The sequence below is a fragment of the Bos taurus genome, chromosome X (genome assembly GCF_002263795.3).
Source record: "Bos taurus isolate L1 Dominette 01449 registration number 42190680 breed Hereford chromosome X, ARS-UCD2.0, whole genome shotgun sequence".
NCBI classification, from domain to species: Eukaryota; Metazoa; Chordata; class Mammalia; order Artiodactyla; family Bovidae; genus Bos; species Bos taurus.
Window position 1 is genome coordinate 125,213,790 of NC_037357.1, and position 17,865 is coordinate 125,231,654.

Here is a 17,865-nt window from a genome sequence, read left to right on the forward strand (position 1 = left end):
ATGAAAGTGAAGGGATTGTTGAGCATCTGTTGGATGTTCAGTTACATTCTAAGAACAGACATTGATTGGGTCCACTGGGTGAGTGGATCAGTCTGGATATACAATAAAGAGGAAAAAAATCACATAATTGGAACAGAGAAAGTTTAATACAAGGATGTATTAAGTATAATGGTGTATTGTAGTAATGAGGGACTGGCTAGTAAGAAATACAGAAAACTCTAACGAATATAGAAATAACAGCTATAAGGAACAGTGACTACCTCTAGGGCTGACAGTGGGCACAGGGCACAACTATGACTGAATGATACAAATCATTGTGCTGCTGCGCTGGTGGAACTTGTTGTAAATCGACCCTCTGGAACTTGCCAGAAATATGCCCTGTAGGGTAAAACTTGTTCCTTCTGCAATCTGTCTTCAATACCTCCTACTGAAAGAAGCTTAAACTGTGCTATTGGCAAAGGGAAAAATTAAGGATCCATATCCATTTTCACAGAGAAGACAAAAGGGTGAATGTGAAGTTGAAAGGGAGCACCAGTGTCAAAAGTTCAGAAAAAATAAAAATAAGTAAAACCATTGAATCACTGAGGCAGTAATTAGTGAAAGTTTATTTTGCACACACCAAAAGGACCTTTTGCAGACCGGAAGCACTGAAACTAAAACATGGAATGAGACACAGAGGTATATTGTTATAAAGCAGCTTATATAGTGTGGAGGCAGTGATTTTCTTCACAAAGATTCATTATAATATTAGCATTTTCTTAAATGAGAGGATTGGTTAGTGGTCACCTCATATCAATTTTGGGGAATAATTTGTTTCACCTATGATTTTCAGAAGCATAAGCAAGAAGTGAGCCAGGTGAAGTTAGCCTCACTTGCCTTGCCAAATAAACTAAATTAAGCTTTGCTTGTGTGACTAAACTGGTTTTGTATGCTCAGGGAGTTTTCAAGTCTGGTCTCTGTTTGTGTTTGATTTTAACACCAGCATATTGCGTCCTTCTATCACTCAGCTTCCCTGTGCACCCTCTTACACATATTTACACTCTTGTACTCCCAGGAAGCAACTCTACATTTCTACCCAAGGAGATAGATCCTTCTTTCTTACAAGTGAAAAAGCTCTTACCCTTCCCCCCAAATGACAAGATGTACAGTGCCAAGAGTCACTGTATAACTGCCCTGATGAAATGAAACCAAAATTCCAGGCACTGTGCTGGGTGCTCTATATTTTATAACATTTAATTCTTAGAACCTTGGGAGGGAAGTGCCATTTAAATATAAAGAAGATGTGGTGCTTTTTTTCTGGAACTTAGAAGGAGAGAAGAATGTCCACAGATTTCTGTTATCAACCAAAGTGACAAGTGCTAAAAAGAGGTGACAGGAACCCACTGTGGAATCCTAGAGAAGAAGCTACTAGTTCCTTACCAAGGGGCTGTAGAAAAGGGTCTTGGTGCAGGTATTATTAGGACAAATGTCCTTCTGGAACAGGCTTAAAGGGATGTGAGAAAGATCCAGAAGCAATTGAGCAGGATATAATAACAGGGGATGGGAGCATCTGCTATGGGGCAGGGAGGTGTGGGCCTGGGTGTGGGGTTGGGGGGTAATACCTTTGTTCAAATAATAACTCTGCCACCAGCTATGGGGTTTTGAGCAAGTTAATGAAACTCAGTTTTCTCATATTTACTATGCAACAGTAATACCAACTTCTTAGTGACTGGTATGTGGAGAGAGAGAGAAAGAGAAAGAGAGAAAGAAAGAAAGAGAAGTCACTCAGTCATGTCCGACTCTTTGTGACCCCATGGACTGTAGCCTACCAGGCTCCCCTGTCCATGAGATTTTTCCAGGCAAGAGTACTGGAGTGGGTTGCCATTCAGCACTCGGTAAATTGTAGCTATTACTTAGTGAAGGAATGGTGCACGCACATGGCTGTTGCAAAAAGCAAGTAAGGAGCGGTCCGGCTAAAGGGCAGGGTGGCACAAATGTGTGCTGTGTGCTAAGTCACATCAGTCATGTCCGATTTTTTGCGACCCTATGGACTGTAGCCTGCCAGGCTCCTCTGTCCATGGAGATTCTCCAGGCAAGTATCCTGGAGTGGATAGCCATGTTCTCCTCCAGGGGATCTTCCCGACCCACGGATTGAACCCCTGTCTCTTATGTCCCCTAAATCGGCAGGCAGGTTCTTTACCCCTAGCGCCACCCGGAAAGCACAGGTTTAGTGGGCCTTATTAAAGGCACATTTTGAAAGTTGGATTATTCCCAGATTTGTACCTAAAGCTGGTGTTGAATATGAGTACAAAACTCAGAAAACCTTAGATAAAGTCTGAACTCAAATCTTTTACATTCTACAAGCTTCCTATGGTGGAATTACCCTGATGGCTACTAGTTCACTTTTTTTTTTTTTAAATGTGTCGAAAAAGTACACTTAGCTAGAAAGGGAGGGAGGCAAACCGCCACACTTTGCGTCCTGCGTGGTCTCCCCCTCCCCTACGGGGGAGCCGGGCACTACTGCGCAGCCGTAGAAGCTTGGGTGGTTTGCGTACGTTGGCTTCCGCACCTCAGTCTGTGGCAGTTATTCGGCGAGGCAGGTCGTGTTCCAGCAGCAGCGCAGACGCCCAGCCTGAGGTACTCAGAGCTGGGCATCCCGCCTCACAATGTCTGACGAGGATGGTAAGATGCCCCCAAAGCTGACCCCCACTAGCTTTTCCTTCTCCTTACCTGGTTCGGGGAAAGGTTCTGATACGGTTTGAACCCAGTCCATTTAGAGGGTTGCGTGGGCGACCACGGGACTGACCGGGTGTTGGTCAGGGCACGACTGGTTATGGCCTCTCGGCTTCAGTCCCATATTGGTCAGGCACGCCTGGGGCTAGGGTGTTCGAGAGACTCTAGCTGGTCCTGGGGCTTTTGGGGTCCCAGGGTTCATGGTGCCCCAGGGGTTAGAGGTGATCCAAAGCTTGTGGGTTCCCAGGGTTGAGGGGTTCTGGGGCTTTTGGGGGTTCTGGGGCCTTTGGGGGTTCTGGGGCCTTTGGGGGTTCTGGGGCTTTAGGGGTTCTGTGGCTTTGGGGGGTTCTGGGGCTTTGGGGGGTTCTGGGGTTCATGGCATCCCTGAGGCTTGAGGCTATCTGGACATAACAGAGTCCTAGGTTCATGGCGTCCCGGGGCATGAAGGGGCGGGGGGTGGGGCGCAGGTTTTCTGGTGTCGTAGGGGCTTAAGGGGATTCTGGGGCTCAAGGCAGTTGTAGAGTTCATGGCGTTCTGGGGGGCGGGGGCGGTGGAGGGGATCCTGAGGTTTTCAGGTCTCTGGCGTTTATGGCGTCCTTGGGACTTGAGGTGATACCAGAGGATGCCGAGTCTAATGGCGCCATTATGTCGTGAGAGCCAGCCTCATTTCCGGCATGAGGGCGGCAGTTATTTCCAGGGCCTCTAGTGGCGGTAGAATAGTCTCAGTCTTCACCGTGCCAGAGGGTGGGCCACCTCAGTTGTTTCCCACGCCCTCCAGAGGGCAGTGTGCTACACTGGCACACAAGCAGTTCTGTGCAGTCACAGTTTTTATTTTGAACTTCATTGCAAGGCTTCTGGTGCTTGCACCACCAGCAGCTGCAGAGTGTGGCATGTTGTGCATTGCACAGGAAAGTGATTTGGCTTAATGGCTGGGGCACTCCTGGGAGGAGAGGATTTGCTTTGCTGGCACAGCGAGTTCTAACCTCAAATTGTAGCAGCGCTTTGTGGGGTGGGGTGTCCGTCCTCCCCCGCCTCCCCACCGCCTCTCTAGGGATGCCAGAACATTATGGGCTTTTGATATTTAGCCACTTATTTTTTGAGTACTTCGTACTGACTTTTTGGAACAAGTTGATCTTTTATTCTTTCTTTTCTCTGTCAGGCAGGGTTGGGGTCCAAGAAGGACCAAGACTTTCAGCCATTATGTAGACTTTTAAAAAATGTTGCAACTTTGTTGTTATTTCCTTTTAGATTTGCATTTCACTGAGGTAACATTGGTTCATAATATATGTTTCATGTGTGCCTTATGTTTCTACTTCTGTATACCCTACAGCATACTCAGCACCAACATTTTATGTGGAATTTTGAGTTTATAGAATTGATAAGCTAGCGAGTTGATTCATTATAACATCTTTTGAGATTGGGGCATTGATTTTGAGGCTGTGTTTGATCAAAGACAGATTGGGCAGCCTCTGTGTTTTATGGTAAATATGCAAATTAGGAGAAAGAAAATAAAGATATGTGTATGAGTATCTTAAAGATTAATATTAATTTTTAGAGAACAAGTTTGGAAATTCATGGTCACCCCAGAGTGTGGTTGTATAATCTCAGTTGTATCATTTAAAAGTTAAAAGCATATCACTGAACACAGTGCATGGGCCAGGTGGTCTAATTTCTTAAAGAAGAAATTTATTGCTCTATAGAACTGAAGGTCCTAGAAATAATACTATTTGTGTTTATGTATACATATATCTCTCTAAGCTTTATACTAAACAATTGATTTCTTAGCTAACTTGGCGATGATTAGAGATATGAAAATATTTAATTTTTTTCAGCTAAAATGTATTTTAAACACTCCATAACTTTATAAGGTGGTTTTTGCTAGAAACTTTTTATTTAATGTGGCATCTAATCTACACATTCTCTTTGCTTCTTCTTAGATTGTATAGTTTTATCTGTTGGAGAAGACAGTGATGATGATGATGATGATGATGATGTTGATGTTGTGCTAATACAAAACTTTGATACAGATTTTACTGAGAACTCTTCTGATGAAGAAGTGTTGCTTCTACTAACAGATTCTGAAGATGACAGTGATATCCCTGAGGAACTGCCTGTATTTTCACATGGTAATTTTGTTAAATTTCCTCCTGTGCATAATTTTGATCCCCAGTCCCCATTTCCAGTAAATTGCTTAAACATTCTTCTCTTACCTTAAGTCTTTATTGTCAGAAGGCCAAGCTTTGTGTTTACTTGTGCTTGCATTTTCCATTTATTTAAGCTCTGTCATGTCTCTTTTTCTGTTTTTATTCTATGGGGAGTGGGGAGGTAGCCTTGGAAAGCACTGGGGAGAGTATATTTTGTCTCTAAAAAATTATTTATATCTGGCAACTAAAATTATAACTATTTGGTGGCAAAGCTAAAACTGAACTTTTGGGAGAAACAGCTTGGGTCAAGAGTCCATGGAATAGATGACATGATTTTCTATGTTGAAAATCTCAAAGAATCACCAAAAAAACCTCCTAAGCAATTATAGCAAGCAATTATATAATAAATAAATTAATAAATAGCAGTTATAGCAAGATTCTCAGGATACAAGGTTAATATCAGTACCTTCCCTGTATACAAGCAACAAACATTTGAAACTTGAAATTCAAAACACAGCATTTTATTTACATTAGCACCCAAAAAAAAGTCCATGGAAAGTATAATCCTGCAGCCAGAACTCTAGCTACTTGTCCTTCTAGTTGTTGCTTCTCAGCCACAATCACAAGGAAATGGGAGACCCATTGCCTCCTCATTTATACACAGAGCCAGGAGACATTAACCCCTTGGGAACATCCCTTCATTAACTATGACAGTATGCTCTTCGCTGTTTGCATAGAGAATTGGGTTTACTACTCTTTTTTTTTTTTTTTTAAGATTTTTATTGGAGTATAGTTGATTTACAATATTGTGTTAGTTTCTGCTGTACAGCAAAGTGAATCAGTTATACATAGTGATATACATATATCCACTCTTTTTAAGATTCTGTTCCCATATAGGTCATTACAGATTATTGAGTAGAGTTCCCTATACTGTATGGTACATCCTTGCTAGCTATCTATTTTATATATTGTAGTGTGTAATTGTTTGCATGAGACTTAAGGAATACTGCTTAAGAATTTTTTTGGATCTACATTAGTGCAAAACTATCTATAGGTTGGTTTAGAGATCTTTGTTTCCAAAATGCTGGCATGTTGAAAATTGGCTGGGGTAGCCAAGTGCACCTGTAGCTTTTGAAACAGTGGGTTTACTACTCTTTAAAACATTGAAATATTGCTGCTTTGATTGGAGGTCAGCAAAATTTTTCTGTAAAGGGCCAGATAGTAAATATTTTAAGATTTGCAGTTGTAAGGCCTCTTGTTGCAACTACTCAGCTCTGCTGTTGAAACATGAAAAGAATATTATATTAGTAGATGAGTATATGGCTGTGTTTCAGTAAAACTTTATAGATGCTGAATTTTCTATAATTTTTCCATCTCATGAAATATTCTTCTTTTGTGTGTGTTTTTAAAATTTAAAACTTAAAAATGTGGGGAAAAAACCCTCAACTAAAACCATTTGTAGCTCCTGGGCTACATAAAAACAGGCAGTAGGGTGGGTTTGGTCTGCAGGCTGTAGTTTGCCAACCCTGGTCTAAATGATGCCAGAAGTCATCACTTTTTATTGGTTCTGGTTTTAAAACTATATACAAGACCAACAGGATGCTTTCTTAGTGTATTATAAACATCAACAATAGCCCTCCTTAGTATGGAAAGAAATAGAGGAGAATTTTCAGTTGTGGATACCCTTTTACCTATCATTTCTGCTTCTAAGAATTTATCCCACAGGACTACTTGCAGAAGTGCAAGACCGTTCAGCCGTGTTCTTTGCCAGAGGGAAAACTTTAGAAGTAACTTGAATATACATGAGTTAGGGACTGGTTAAATAGATTATTCATGGCCTATTTGCATGGTAGGAAACTGAGAAGCTGTTAAAGTGATTGCAGTATACCTAGAGGTTTGTGTTTGGAAAGACCAATACATGTTTAGTAGAAAAAGGAGGTTGCAAAGCAGTACTTTTAGTTAGATCCCTTTTATCTTATCTAACTGAAAGAAAAATTTAGGAGATTTCACAGACGGTAGCTAAGTAGTTTTCTTATTGTGGTAAAATATATATATATATATATATATATATATATATATATATATTTATAATTTTAATCATCTGTAAGTGTTCAGGGTAGCATAAGACTGCCTAATTGTTGTTGTTCAGTCGCCAAGTTGTGTCCAACTCTCCATGACCCCATGGACTACAGCACGCTAGACCTCCCTGTCCCTCACCATCTCCTGGAGTTTGTCCAAGTTCAGGTCCATTGAATTGGTGATGCCATTCAACCATCTCATCCTCTGTCTCTTTCTTCTTCTGCTCTCCATCTTTCCCAGCATCAGAGTCTTTTCCAGTGAGTCAGCTGTTCGAATCAGGTGGCCAAAGAGTTGGAACTTCAGCTTCAGCATCAGTCCCTTCAAAGAGTATTCAGGGTTGATTTCCTTTCAAATTGACTGGTTTGATCTGCTTGCTTTCCAAGGGACTCTCAAGAGTCTTCTCCAGTACCATAGTTTGAAAGCATCGATTCTTATGGTGCTCTGCCTTCTTTATTGTTCAGCTCTCACATCTGTACAGATCATAGGCTTGACAGAGGAAATCTGTCAGTGCTTCTACCTTTTCCCTTTGCCATGAAGTGATAGGACCAGATGCCATGATCTTAGTTTTTTTCATATGTAGTTTTAAGGTGGCTTTTTCACTGTCCTCCTTCACCCTCATCAAGAGGATCCTTAGTTCCTCTTTGCATTCTGCCATTTGAGTGGTATCATCTGCATTACTGAGGTTGTTGATATTTTTCCCAGCAATCTTGATTCCAACTTGTAACTCATCCAGCCCGGCATATCACATGATGTGCTCTGCATATAAGTTAAATAAACAGGGTGACAGTTAACAGCCTTGTTGTACTCCTTTATTAATCCTGAACCAGTCAGTTGTTCCATGTAGGGTACTAGCTGTTGCTTCTTGACACGCATACAAGTTTCTCAGGAGACAGGTAAGATGGTCTGGTATTCCCATCTCTTTAAGAGTTTTCCACAGTTTGTTATGATCCACACAGTCAAAGGCTTTAGTGTAGTTAGTGAAGCAGAAGTAGGTGTTTTTCTGGAATTCCCTTGCTTTCTCTATGATCCAGTAAATATTGGCAATTTGGTCTCTGGTTCCTTTGCCTTTTCTAAACCCAGCTTGAACATCTGGAAGTTCTCAGTTCATATAATGCTGAAGTCTAGCTTGCAGGATTTTGAGCATACCCTTACTTGCATGGGAAATGAGTACAATTGTCCAGTGATTTGAACATTTTTTAGTACTGCCCTTCTTGGGAATTGGAATGAGGATTAACCTTTTCCAGTCCTGTGGCCACTGCTCTGGGTTTTCCAAATTTGCTGACATATTGAGTGCACCACTTTAATAGCATCCTCTTTTAGGATTTTAAATAGATCAGCTGGAATTCCATCATCTGTACTAGCTTTATTAGAAGGAGTGCTTCCTAAGGCCTACTTGACTTCACACTCCAGAAAGTCTGGCTTTGAGTGAGAGACTATACCGTCGTGGTTATCTGAGTCATTAAGATCTTTTTTGTACACTTCCTCTGTGTATTCTTTCCATCTCTTCTTGATCTCTTCTGCTTTTATTAGATCTTTACGTTTCCACCGTTTCTGTTCTTTATTGTGCCCATCTTTGGATAAAATGTTCATTTGATGTTTCCAGTTTTCTTGAAGAGTTCTCTAGTCTTACTCTTTGTTGTTTTCCTCTATTTCTTTGCATTGTTCACTGAAGAAGGCTTTTTGTCTCTCCTTGCTATCCTCCGGAACTCTGCATTTAGTTAGGTGTAACTTTCCCTTTCTCCCTTGCTTTTTGCTTCTCTTCTCTTCTCAACTATTTGTAAAGCCTCCTCAGACAATCGTTTTGCCTTCATGCATTTCTTTTTCTTTGGGATGGTTTTGTTGACTGCCTCCTGTACAGTATTACAGACCTCTGTCCATAGTTCTTCAGGCACTCTGTTTACTAGATCTAATCCCTTGAATCTGTTCCTCACCTGCACTGTGTATTCATAGGGAATTTAAGTCGTACCTGACTGACCTACTGGTTTTCCCTGCTTTCTTTAGTTTAAGCCTGAATTTTGCTGTGAGGAGCTAATGATCTAAGCCACAGTTAGCTCCATGTCTTATTTTTCCTGACTGTATAGAGCTTCTACATCTTTGGCTACAAAGAATGTAATCGATCTGATTTCAGTTTTGACCATCTGATGATGTCCATGTGTAAAGTCGTCTCTTGTGCTATTGAAAAAGAGTGTTTGCTATGACCTGTGCTTTCTCTTGGCAGAATTCTGTTAGCCTTTGCTCTGCTTAATTTTGTATGCCAAGGCCAAATTTGCCTGTTACTCCAGGTATCTCTTGACTTCCTACTTCCAATCCCCTGTGATGAATAGGACATCTTTTTTTTTTTTTGATTTTAGTTCTAGGAAGTCGTCTAGCTCTACATAGAACTGATCAACTTCAGCTTCTTCACCATCAGTGGTGGAGGCATAGTATTGGATTACTGTGATGTTGAATGGTTTGCCTTGGAAAAGAACTGAGATCATTCTGTCATTTTTAAGGTTGCACCCAAATACTGCATTTTGGACTCTTTTGTTGATTTATGAGGGCTACTCCATTTCTTCTAAGGGATTCTTGCCCACAGTAGTAGATATAATGGTCATCTGAATTAAATTCGCCCTTTTAGTTCACTGATTCCTAAAATGTTGGTGTTCACTCTTGCCATCTCCTGTTTGACTGCTTCTAATTTACCTTGATTCATGGACCTAACATTCCAGGCTCCTATGCAATACTGTTCTTTACAGCATCGGGTTTTACTTTCCTCACGTATCACATCCACAGCTTAGTGTCAATTCCCCTTTGGCCCAGCCACTTCATTCTTTTTGGTGATAGTAGTAGTTGTCCTCCACTCTTCCCCAGTAGCATACTGGACACCTTCTGACCTGGGGGGCCCCTCTTTCAGTGTCATATCTTTTTGCCTTTTTATACAGTTCATGGGGTTCTCACAGCTAGTGTACTGGAGTGATTTGGCATTTCTGCCTCCAGACAGCCTAATAGCTCCGGTTAAGATTTTTAGTATAATGTTGATAGTGGTGAAAGTGGACATCCTTGTCTTGCTCCTGATCGTAGGGGAAAAGTTTTCAAGTCACTCACCACTGAATGTGATGTTAGCTGTGGGTTTTCATAAATACCATTTATCTAGTTGTGGAATTTCCCCTCTGTTCCTGGTTTTCTGAGAATTTTTGTAAGAAATGGTGTTGGATTTTGTCTGATGTCTTTTTGGCATTAATTGATATGATCTTGTTTTTTTCCCCTCTTTATTCTATTAATGTGATGTGTTATATTGATTGTTTTTCTTATGTTAAACCAACCTTGCATTCCTAGGATAAATCCCTCTTGGTCATGGTGAATAATTCTTTTAATATGCTGTTGGATTAGACTTGCTAATATTTTGATGAGGATTTTTTACATCTGTATTCATAAGGGATATTGGCCTGTTTTTCTTATGTCTTTATCTGACTTTGGTATCAGAGTAATTCTTAAATTTTTTGGAAGAGTTTGAGAAGGATCGGTGTGTTAATTTCTCCTTAAATATTTGGTAGAATCCAGCATTGAGGTCCGCTGGTCCACACCTTATCTTTACTGGGAGGTTTATGGTGATTGATTTAATCTTTTTACTTGTTATAGATCTGTTGAGATTTTTTTTCCTTGGGGCAGTTTAGATAATTTTTTAAATTATAAGGACAGATTATTTTCTCACATACCAGCATCAATTTAGAAGATATATAGGGAAAAAACCCCAAAGATAATGGCTACAAATAAATATTTAAAATTGTAAGGAATAAAAAAATAGCAGAACCTATATGAAAGGAAAGCACATACTTTACTGAGGGTCATGAAAAAAGGCTTGAGTAAGTGGAGAGACACAAATTTTTCCTGGTTGAGAAAAAAATACCCTAGTGTACCTTTAAAAAGCCTTGGGAAAACCTATTTAATGGACAGGTGGTAATTTACCATATCAAACACACAAAACATTTAAAAGTACAATTATTGAAATATTATGGTACTAGTTTTGAAGTAGGGAGCCAGATTTAATGCAATAGGAAGATCATAAACAGAATAAAGAATTTAGAGTTAATATACTACAGTATATTAATATGAATATCATATTACGTAGCAAATCATGCTGGTATGAATGGTTAACTATTAGAAATGGGGAAGCCCACTTGATTTTGCCTCACATCACTCTTAAATAATTTCAAGATGAATTAAAGAGCTGAATATGCAGTAAATGGAAGTATGGAAGACTAGATGAAAGCATAGTTGAATGTTTTTTTCTAATCCTAGTGGAAGATTGAGTATAGAAGCAGTTCAAGAAAGCACAAAAATATTAATTAATTTGATAAAGTTAAGGACAAATAACCCCTCCCTATCTCACAAACTCAGACCTCAAAAATTACATCAATACCTGGGAAAAGTATTTCCTGAAAATATGCATTTTCCAGAGTTACTATCCTTAAGATAGCAAGACATCATGCAAATCAAACAGGAAACACTGAAACTCTAATAGGGCAATGAGCAGAGGACATGGACATGAAAAATAACAAGTTACAGGACAAGAACTCTTAATAGATAGAAAACATCTGAAAAATATTCAACTGAATTAGTAACGAGAAATGCAAATTAAAATGGGATACAAAAATGAAATAAACTTTCATTTATCAGATTAGCAATTTTTACATGATTTGTTTTAGTGTTAATGGAGAAAAACAATTGCACTACAGTTTTTATGAATGTAAATTAGTGTAACCTTTTTGGACATTTTGGCAGCACCTGTCAAGAGCCCCTGAAAGATTCATAGCCTTTGACCTAGGGATTCTTCTATATATCCACTATAAGGAACTACTCAGAGATATACATAACTATTTACATTTGAATGTGTACACATCATTATAACAAAATAGTGAGCAACTGAAAGCTGTATTAATGTCCTGCAACAGAAAACAGATAACATAACCTGTGGACATACACATAATGGAATATTATGCAGGCATTTAAAATATTTTAAAAATTATAAATGGCATACAAAATTGTTCAGTTTACAGTATGGTCAAACTACTATATAAAATAGAGAATAAAAAAAAAAGAGAAAAGGAATTGTATTTCAGGGTTATGATATTTATTAGTGATGGATTACTTAATTTAGATTCTGAATTTTTTATAAAGAACTTAATTTTAGGTTGACTTTTTATAGAAATTTATCACATGCAAAAATATGCACAAATCATAAATACACAGCATAAAATTTCAAATTAATTCACACATATAACCAACACCCACACCAAAAGATAGAAGGTTATGAGCTCCCCAGAATCAGCTCTCACCTCCCTTTTAGTCAGTACTCTCTTGCAAGGTAGTGCTGTCCTGATGTCTCTCACCATTGATTATTTTTGTCTGTCTTTAGATTGAGTTTTAGGTCAGTCAGATCATACATTATCTTTCTACTGAGTGTGTTGGGGCTTCCCACACAACATCAAGCAATTCTTGGACACCAGCGGGGTGTCTGAGAATTCGACTCAATTCTAACACTGCCTAATGTAGATAGTGTCAGATTCCACAGGTTGAGATATCAGTCTTACAAGACTGTCTCCCCCTGCCCATATCCCAGTCACAAGCCCAGGCTGTTACCGGTGCTTCTGATCGACTTGCTACAAATCAGAGGTTCCCACAACCTGCTTGGGTTCGATTAATTTGCTAGTGAGATTCACAGAATTCAGAGAAAGATTTTACTTACTGGAATAACGGTTTATTATAAAAGGATATAACTTAGGCAAATGAAAGAGATGCACAGAGCAAGGTATGAAGAAAGGGCACAGAGCTTTCAAGCCCTCTCCTAGCTCCACTCTCCTCAATATCCATGTGTTCACTAACCCGGAAGCTCTCTGAACTCTCTTTGAGTTTTTATGGAGGCTTTATTTCATATTCATGATTAAATCATTGGCCATTGGTGATTGATTCAACCTCCAGCCCCTCTCCCCTCCTGGAGGTTAGGGGAATGGGACTGGAAGTGCCCATCTACTAGTCACGTGGTTGGTTCCTCTGGTGACCAGCCTCTATCCTTAGGTGATCCAGAGACGTTCCAAAAGTAACCTCAATAACATAACAAAAGATATCTGATCACTCATCACTTAAAACATTTTAAGGATATTAGGAACTCAGTGGTAGAAACCAGGATAGAGACCAAATACATATTTCTTATTATAAATTCATGATATCACAACTATATTCTCTTTTGTGTCTTTTACTCAATGCTATGGTTGTGAGGTTCATTCTCACAGTGTATAGCAGCAGTTGGTTTATTCCCATTGCTGTGTAGTTCTTTCTTTGTATGAGAACACTACAGTTTAATTATCCATAGCTTGTATTAGTCAGAAAAAAGCAACTAGTTTAAAAATAAAAAGTGAGTTTTTTTTTAAAGTGAGGTTATAGCTCAAATTGGAGGTATTTCATAATTGAATTTTCCCCACAATATTAGTCAGCATTTATCTAACTTGAGAGTCTTTATCTCTTTTGATTTCTTGCTTCTGAACCTTCGTTCATGACTAGTATCTCTACTGTAGAATGAAAAGGAAATAGGAAAAGAGATGAAACTCGAATCTTATCATTCTGCCTCTTATTACTACTCTGGCTCAGGATGGATAAAGGGTATTAACTCTCTCATGAACGACCCTCCCAGCAAGATATGCTATAATAGCATTGCACTCAATGTCTTTTTCTGGTTGCAGAGATGAATGACTCAACCATAAATGAGCCTTCATAATTCTAGAAGAGATTTTGGCTTATTTTTCACATGCAGTTATTTAGGTTTAATATAAAATTTAACTATGGAAGCAGTCATAATTTTAGCATTGAGATGACCTTAGATGTAATTTCGCCCAGTTTTCACCTGTCAGGGGAGAAGCTGATATCTTAGTGGTCTGCCCAGGCCACACCATGGTGGAGGCCCAAGCTCGAAAAGACTCCTGACTTAAATTTGGAGGCCTGCAGCCTCCCTGAGTGAAAAGCCTCTGAACTCCTTGACCAGAGCAGTTAGGACTCATGCTCTGTTCATTTGTTTTCAGCACTTATGCTGTAGCATTTAGATTGTAAAGCATTTGCTTCAGAATTTGGAACCATGTTTGTTCTGTGTTCTTATTCCTACTTGTGGGCAATAAAGTTTATCCTAAAGCACTAATAGAAGAATTCTCATTTTGTTGCTCTCTAAAATTCAGCTAGAACTCCAATTCAACCTGAGTTGGCATTCTGAAAACATATCTATCCATATTAAATTTATTAAAGCCGTAAGTGTGTTAAGTAACTTTTTTATGCATTTGCTTTTTAGACATGGAAGATTTTGAAGCATTAAATAGCCAAATAGTTTCATGTCTGGCAATTTTAAAAGGAGGTAACCCTGACTCAGAGGAAGTGGAGTCTGTGCCGTTGTGCAAAAAAGCGCGACTATCTATTCCAGAAGATGATCACATGGTTTGTACAGTAAAGTGAAAATTTTTCTTTTTTTCATTCAGCTTTCTTTTAATAGATTGGGTTTAATTTCATATAGTGAAATGCACAGATCTTAAGTATAACTTGAGATCTTAAGTTCAGCGAGTTTCAACAAATATGTATGCCCCCCTCTATCAAGGTAAAGAATATTTACATCATCCCAGAAAGTTCCCTCATAACTGTTCCCAGTAAGTTTCCATCCCCTTGAACCTTGAAATACCATTCTGATGTTTTTTTCCATCATAGATTAGTTTTGCCTGTTCTAGAACTTTACAATATCTAGACTCACACAGTGTGCATTCTTTCATGCCATGGTCTCTTTTCCTTAGAGTGATGTTTTGAAATTCATCTGGTTGTAGCAATATTTCATTTCCATTTATTACTGAGTAATATTCCATTGTATGAATATCTATGATTTGTTTATTCATTCTCCTTTTGATGGACTTTAGGGTTGTTTCCAGTTTTTGGTTATTACAAGTAAAGTGGCTGTGAACATTATTATGGGAGTCTCTTTGTCAACATATGTTTACATTTAATTTGGGTAAATCCTCAGGAGTGGAGATACTGGATCACAGGGTAGATTAAAGTTTATAAGAAACTGACAAAGAGTTTTTTGAAGTGGTTGTGCTATTTTACATTTTCATCATATTGTGCTATGCTTCTAGATCTCTGAAGTTGAATAAAATAGATTATTAAACTGTTTATAATTAAGTTTAACAGAAAATACAGTAATTTACTTACATGAGGATGAGGATAGTAATACCACCTAATTATTGTAGGCAGTTCTTTTAACTTCTGTCAGCCCTGATGTTTTAATCTTTGGGGTATAGTGTTATTTGCCTTCCAAGAGCCATGGTTTTTGACATATTTATGTGGAAGTACTTTGAAAAGCATAAAGCATTGTAGAAGGGTAAGATGACAATATTGTTTTTATACTAATCTACTATAATTCCATAAAATTTTTACTGCCTAATAAATTTGTGATGCAGGGCTAATTCAGATAATTTTAAAAACAAAGACTGATAGTTACTTGGTATAGTTCTATTAAAATTATCCTTATAGTTCATAATTTATCCTTAGAATAAAGAGTTATTATAATTAAATCAAATGGCTATTTTCTGTCTGTTTACTTATTTATACTGTGTTTTATTCCAAAAAGGGATTTAAGGTGTCTTAGAGTAATTTTATTAAGAAAAACCGGTGCTTAAGTGCTTCCTGCTTTGTCCACAGAGTGTCACTGTTGGATTATTTGAAAGTTAAAAGTCATACAACATTAGTTCTTTGTGGTTAGAAATATTTGTTTTTAAAGCAGTTCTGGTACCAGATTACTAGAAGACTAGTCTTTCCATCCTAAAGTACATAAGGGGTTAAGCTTAATGGAAAATGTTGTCCTAAGTATAGTTGACTTAATGAGAAAACAGTTCTGCAAATATCTTTCCATGTTATTGTAATGCTTGCAATGGGCAGAGGTCCTTTAGGCCTTTGAAGCCTTAAACCTTTTCTTTCAATTCTTTCTTTTATATTTCCTTTTGGTTTATTAATAAACCCTCCCTGTGTAAGAACATGAACACCTGATTGTGGAGAACGTGGAAGTGTCATTAATGAATGTACATCAGACTGAATATTTTTGTAGTATTAATTGATAATTGCCCAATATATTCACATTTACTGTCATAAAGACAGTGATTAAAATTCTTTTCAGCTTTCATTTACTGTGGAGTTACTCTGAACTTGTGAGCCCAAGGAAATATTTCTCTTACATGAGTACTTTACCATTTTATTTTTCTCTTTTCCTTATCTAATAGAAATTCATAGTGGTTTTGTACCCTGCTTCAGTAACTTTTCTAATTTTTTAAATGGTTTTAAATTTATGGGGGATTCCCTGGTGGCTCAGACGGTAAAGCCTCTGCCTGCAATGCAAGAGACCTGGGTTCAATCCCTGGGTCAGGAAGATCCCCTGGAAAAGGAAATGGCAATCCACTCCAGTACTCTTGCCTGGAAAATTCCATGGATGGAGGAGCCTGGTGGGCTACAGTCCACGGGGTTGCAAAGAGTCGGACACGACTGAGTGACTTCACTTTCTTTCACTTAGATTTATGGAAGAGTTACGAATACATTACAGAGAGTTCTTGTCTTTCACAAAATTTTCCTTAATGTTAACTGACCTGCGTAACTTAAAGTTATGGTAATTGTTTAACTACAGTACGGTTTTCAAAACCAGGATATTAATACTGGTACCTTACAATTAGCTAAACTGCATCCTTGTTTGATTTTCACCATCCCCTCTCCTCCAGTCTTTTTTCTGTTCTAATCCAGTATTCCTCATTGATTTTAGTTGCGTCTTCCAGTTTGTGACAACTCCTTAGTCTTTCCTTGTCTTTTGTGACCTTGACCATTTTGATGAATGTACTAATCATTTATTTTGTAAAATGTGTCTCTTGATTTTTGTATGTCTGATATTTTCTTTTGAATAGATTGAAATTATGCAATTTGGCAAGAACACCACATACACAATGTTGTCTCCTCATGAATCTTATCAGAAGTTTGAGATGTCCATATGTCTTTTTACTGGTGATGTTAACACCAATCATCTGGTGGTGGTCTGGATTTTTTCATTGTAAAATTACTATTTCCCCTTTGTAATTAATAAATATTTTGGGAAGGAGTATACTTTGTGCTCATATCCTGTCCTCAACTATTTGCTCTGTATTGAGTTGCTGCTGCTGCTGCTGCTAAGTCGCTTCAGTCGTGTCCGACTCTGTGCGACCCCATAGACGGGGGCCCACCAGGCTTCCCCATCCCTGGGATTCTCCAGGCAAGAACACTGGAGTGGTTGCCATTTCCTTCTCCAGTGCATGAAAGTGAAAAGTGAAAGTGAAGTCACTCAATCATGTCCGACTCCTAGCGACCCCATGGACTGCAGCCTACCAGGCTCCTCCGTCCATGGGATTTGCCAGGCAAGAGTACTGGAGTGGGGTGCCATTGCCTTCTCTGGTGTTGAGTTAGCTCATGGATTTTACCGTGGATTTTATCTGCAACATTTACTACTGTGGTGTTTGCCTATTGGTGACTTTCTGTTTCCCTTATTTCTTTGTATTTATTGTGGAATTAATTTGTAAGGAATAACTATCTTTTCTTCCCTATTTATTCAGTTATATATTTTATATCAATATGGACTGGTGGGCATTTATTGTATTATATACATTATAATCCAATATTGCCACTATTTTATCAATCAAATTTTACAGCTTTGATGATATATTGAGAGCTCCTTCTGGCTCCTGTGACCTTTTGACATTCTCCTTCTTTTTTGAGCAATTCCATATTTTCTGACATTACAAGATGTTCTAGCCTCATATATACTTTTCCCTGTCCCAGCTCTGGAATTCACCTGTCTTTCAATTCACCTCTGGTTCCTTTTATTGGAGAGTGGTATTTAGAAACCAAGCTCTGGATG

General features: G+C 38.5%; 1 protein-coding gene across 1 annotated transcript in view; it reads left to right on the top strand.

Annotated features, from left to right (window-relative positions):
* The first annotated feature begins 2,544 nt into the window (after positions 1–2,544).
* Positions 2,545–17,865, top strand: part of BEND2 (BEN domain containing 2) — a 63,842-nt gene continuing 48,521 nt past the window's right edge. The window contains exons 1-3 of the mRNA XM_059883893.1: positions 2,545–2,661; positions 4,650–4,838; positions 14,248–14,390. Coding sequence (XP_059739876.1) covers positions 2,646–2,661; positions 4,650–4,838; positions 14,248–14,390 — 348 coding nt within the window. The 5' untranslated portion in view covers positions 2,545–2,645. The remainder of the gene's footprint in view (positions 2,662–4,649; positions 4,839–14,247; positions 14,391–17,865) is intronic.